General features: G+C 36.7%; 1 protein-coding gene across 1 annotated transcript in view; it reads right to left on the reverse strand.

Moving 5' to 3' along the window:
- Window positions 1-2,072: 2,072 nt before the first annotated feature.
- Window positions 2,073-5,000, reverse strand: part of LOC138861472 (3-hydroxyisobutyrate dehydrogenase, mitochondrial-like) — a gene marked incomplete at its 3' end in the record, with an annotated part of 4,224 nt that continues 1,296 nt past the window's right edge. Inside the window, 2 exon segments of the mRNA XM_070120817.1 lie at window positions 2,073-2,194; window positions 2,610-2,788. Coding sequence (XP_069976918.1) covers window positions 2,073-2,194; window positions 2,610-2,788 — 301 coding nt within the window.

Consider the following 5,000-nt stretch of genomic DNA (forward strand, 5'->3'; position numbering starts at 1 on the left):
TTTAAATATAAAACCTTCATAGGTGACAAGGATTCGAGTCCATACAAAGCAGTATGCCAGCTAAACAACGTCAAAGGACCATACGAAGACCCCGTCATGAAGAAAAGCATAAATCACGCAAGAAAAGGATGGGGACCTGATAGCACAATGTCAAGAAGGATGCAAGTGAAACGGTCACAACCAAAACTGGCAACAGAATGAGGAGGACCTTGTTAGGAGGTGCCCACATGTTGACGGAAGAGGTCATCAATCTTCTCGGATCATATTACGGGAAGGTGATCCACGACAATGTGGGCACTGACTATGAGACCTTGAAAAAGGCTGTGTGGGTGGCATTCTTCCACCTGACGTCAAGTGATGACAAGCCAGCACATCACTGTTGGTGTAGACAGCTGGTGCTTCTTCAATAGAGCACTAGCTGAAAACACCACACCAGTTGGCCACAAAAGGAAATCCCTTTACCTAGCAAAAATCCCCTTTGAAAAGCTGGACCTCATCAAATCTTTCTAGCAAGATCTCATGGCCCCGTACATTATAGGAAGATGTCTGAAGAGGGCAGCACAGAATTCTAATGAAAGTCTTCATTCGAAGATTTGGGTAAAGTGCTCAAAGGCCTAGTATGCCGGTCGCTTCTGAGCGCTGTCCGTCACAAGGGCGACAGTACTAGATCACAACTTCGGAAGGAAAAGTAATCATTTTCTTCACTTACTTGGTACCAATGCCATCATTTCAAAACCACTTGATAAGCTAGACTGGTGGACAGATTGAAAAGGGACAGCAAAGAACAAAAAGGGAAAGAAAAAACTATCCTAGAGCTCCGACTACGAGCCGGGAGCTTTCTAGGTAAATAACCTGGCTACAACGAGGGTGGTGGTGTCTCCTGATACCCTCGCCTTTGATCGATTAATACTTTGCAAAATGGGGAACCAGGTACCAGCCACACTTTAGAATAACATTTGAATGCCACAGAATGCATCAAAATTCGGAGCCCGATATCTCAAAACTACACCTTTGTCAACATTACTACTTGCATGATTCTAATGGGGTTTGGATCATTTGAAAGCTGAATAAATCTGCAATTTTCTGGATCACTGTGGTTTTCATTCAGGTAATAGACATTCATATATTATATCTTATCTTCATATGACTGAACATTTAGAAAAAAATTCCCACTAAACTAAGAGGAAATTTCTAAATCTGAGTTATCAAACTTTTAGGCATTGCTATATAGTATATGTGGTATTTTTTTCAACAAGTTTGGTCAATGGATAAGTGCGCAATATAAAATTGTGATTTTTCAAAAACATGTTTTAAAAAAATAACCATTATTTATTATTCAAATAATATGAAACTTGGTGGTGTATATGTATATATAACATATTAAAAAATTGTGAAAATCCAATCATAATTGACGAACTTCGTTCTCGAGTGCGACGGCCACCTTAAAACTGAATTAAGAGCAGTTTCATACTTGTGCATACAAGAAATAACTCCCCTATGAATGATAGGCCCTAAATACTTTTACTGTGTAACAGAGCTGGTACTGTAACTTGTCTGTTAAAAAAAAATGTACTCACTTTTATATATGAGCATCCTAACAGACCCTACAGCACTTTATAAGAAATAAGAAAATTGTTAGGGAATTCAAAAGTTTGAGCCTTTAGGTACTTGAAATACTGTTGGTGATATGTGTTAGTCTGTATGTCTGTTACAAAGCTTGCAAAGTAACAAGTACATAGAAGAATTAATGAGAGAGAGAAAAAAAGGTGCTTCATACCGAAGCAATGTTGCATAAGGCAACCCTCCTCTACCATGTTTGATTTATTTTTACTCACACTACAAAAAATTATGAAAATTTTCAGCTTACAGAAAGAGAGGGGGGAATTACCCCTGGGGATAACTTTAAAATATATAAAGCTCAAAAACACTGCACTTGTATGGTATACAATCTATGGTTCCCTATGGGAACATGTAGACTTTTGACAGTACCCTTAAGCCTAAACAACACATTTATCTATTCAGTGCAACTTTCTTTCAGTACACAACAATATAAAACTCATGATTTTACAAACCTCCAGAAACTGGTGAATCCATAAACACTGCTCCTTTCTTTGCTGCAAGAGCTGCCATTTCTTTGGACACACTTGGATCAATGGTGCTGCTATCCAGGATGAGTGTTCCGGGTTGGATTGCTCTAGTAGGAAAGAATATTGATATTTTGTTTATCTTAAATAAATATCACTTTCAAAACTGACAAATGTTAGAAAATGCAGGACAGCTTAAACTCTGCAAAACAAACAAACTCACCCACACACAACTGTTTACAACTGTTTATATCAACACAGAATGTTTGCTTAAAAAAACAAACAAACTAGAACTGTGTTATACAGTACTTCTCAATTTGGTAGCATATGTGAACTGGGATAACTTATAAACATATGAGAACTATACATAATATGTTTAACTATCTTAATATACAATACTATCAATATAAAATAAACAGAAAAATAGATAAAATATAGTGGAAGGACAAAGAATTCAGCATTAAAAATCTTATTTTTCAACAATCTAATGCAAAGCATTAACACATAAAATCCCTGCAAACTCACTCAAAGACTCCTTTTTCACCAGTATAGCAACTGCGCACATGTTGGGAGTTGGGAAGCATGCTGATTATGCTGTCTGCTTTGCCTGCTACTTCTGCCGGACTGCTGGCAATTACTGCTCCTGCATCCTCTAGAGTCTCCATGGATTCAGTGTTAATGTCATAGGCAACAACACTATGTCCCTGAAATAAGGACAAACAAAGATATTGATGCATTATGGATAGAATTATGGATGCAAATAAATGAAATAAATTAATTTCATTATCACAGGTTTAATCCACTTGCACCGGGTGTTGCACTTATATGATACCTGGGAAAATAAACACTACCAGCTATCCCACCCGTGTGACGCTAGATTTGAGCTTACGTTCTGATTTTGTCACCCATGGTGAGCAGCGTGCGGGCCAGTCCGGGAACTGCCCAGAGACTGGGATTATTGGCTTCCAAATGGACTGTTGCTAGTGGGTTAATGAATTGCCTTATTTCTATTTCCTTATTTTCTCTGCAACTCACTTCTCCCTCTTTCCTTCCCTCCCTCAAATCATATCATTTTCTCCATCTCCTTCTCTGTCTATACTTATATAGTCTTGAATAAGCTATTGTCATTATTATCTGAATTAATGAACTATTACTTTGTAGTAAATCTGAGAAAGGAATATAGCTACTTTCAATGGCAGGACAATTTACAATGCATATATGTGTACTTTATTTATCTATTTATTTAATTATCTAGGTAAGGCCCCTGTTCATCTGGGTTGTGCTTATCTGGCCTTGTTAAAGTATAACATATAGAGATAATTCTTTATAATTTTTGGTCAATATGAGCTTCTGAAACAATCCTCTCAAACATTTTTAGGAAGATTTTATCAAAACCTTTTTCAACATAATATAACAAATTTCATGAATTCATACTCTGTTTCTAATTCTCCACCTCTGCAAGTTGTGGAAAGGTTGAACTCATGGAACTCAAAGAATCAGGCATGGACATCTCTTCATAACACTATTAGGGGGGCATAAAATATTTTGCCCTGTAAATTATTTTACTACATAAAGTTCCAAATTTTCCTTATCTATGACCTATATAACAGTTTTGTTATAACCTTTGACAAGTTTTATCTACCCTGCCTTACAAAAAGGAGTATTTTTTCAGTTTTACTCTGCAAAGTAGTTGGGGGCGAGTCCTCAGTTACATCCCTGGAATCAGATAAATATTAACCAATAATAGCTCTGTCAATTTATGACAATTTTTCATACTCATATTAGCTTCTCTTTCTAACCTTATTTCAACAACTGCCCTAGTTTCTTCATTCAGACTACATTTATGTTGTTCATAAAGAGCATATTCTCTGTGCAGCTGCCATTTGTCTCATCAGCATCCATGTAACTATCTGCTACTTGTTACCCCAACATTCAAAGTCAAAGTCAAAGTTGGTCCCATATCCAAGTGGACTTTGGGGACATGTTTAAAGAGGAACTTGCATACTCAGCTACAGGATGATGCAGAAGGGTGGCGAGTTCCCTTTGACCTTGACTTTGAAACAATACTCGCTCACATCTGAGCCAACTGAGATGGGCTGACTAGCTTTCTACCCTAACACTACTCATTCAAAAAATAATTCAGAAGAATTCAAACTGCAACTTCTTTCTCCTCTGTACTGGTACCCATCATGATCAAGTTACTTGGTACAACAATTTAATTTCCCATTTCCAAAAATATGGTGCTAAGCTTATGTTATCTATGTAAAATAAGAAAACATCTTAGGTATGTCAGTCCTTTCTCAGCTATTGGCACTAATGTATTTACTATACCACTGCACATCTCCTGCTGTCTAAAGATGCTCATTTGTGTGTTTTATACTGGTATCTCTCTTAGTTGTTACATGTTGCACCGATTTAATTTGTATCTGAAGGAGAAAAAAGTTCTATATGTTATGCCCTCTCCAACTACTGTCCCACAATCAAATATAACAAAATGTGTATTACCCCTTAGGTCATAGAATACTCGTCCAATTTACATTTTTCATGTCTTATCCAAGTTGAATTAAAGAAGCTTATCATTTTTGCTGTCAATGGGGTGTATGGAATGAATTATCTTATTGCTCAGAACGTTTCTATCAGCTACATCTCTCTAAAACCACCTCATTCACCCTTCCTCTTGTACCACTTTGTCTCCATGACCACAGTTATACAAGTGCCTTATGTTGTTTATTTTAGCAAGTGAATGAAAGTATTATTTGTACAAAAAATGTAATGTCTGGCATGTACACCAACATACATACTTTCACTTCCCATACCCTTTATAACCCCATGTCTAACTGAACCAATTTCACATGCACCTCCTAGCATTGTTCCCATCTCTTTCTTAAGTGAATTTATCAAATCCATTTCTGTTAA

This window comes from Penaeus vannamei, chromosome 4 (genome assembly GCF_042767895.1).
Source record: "Penaeus vannamei isolate JL-2024 chromosome 4, ASM4276789v1, whole genome shotgun sequence".
Lineage (NCBI taxonomy): Eukaryota > Metazoa > Arthropoda > Malacostraca > Decapoda > Penaeidae > Penaeus > Penaeus vannamei.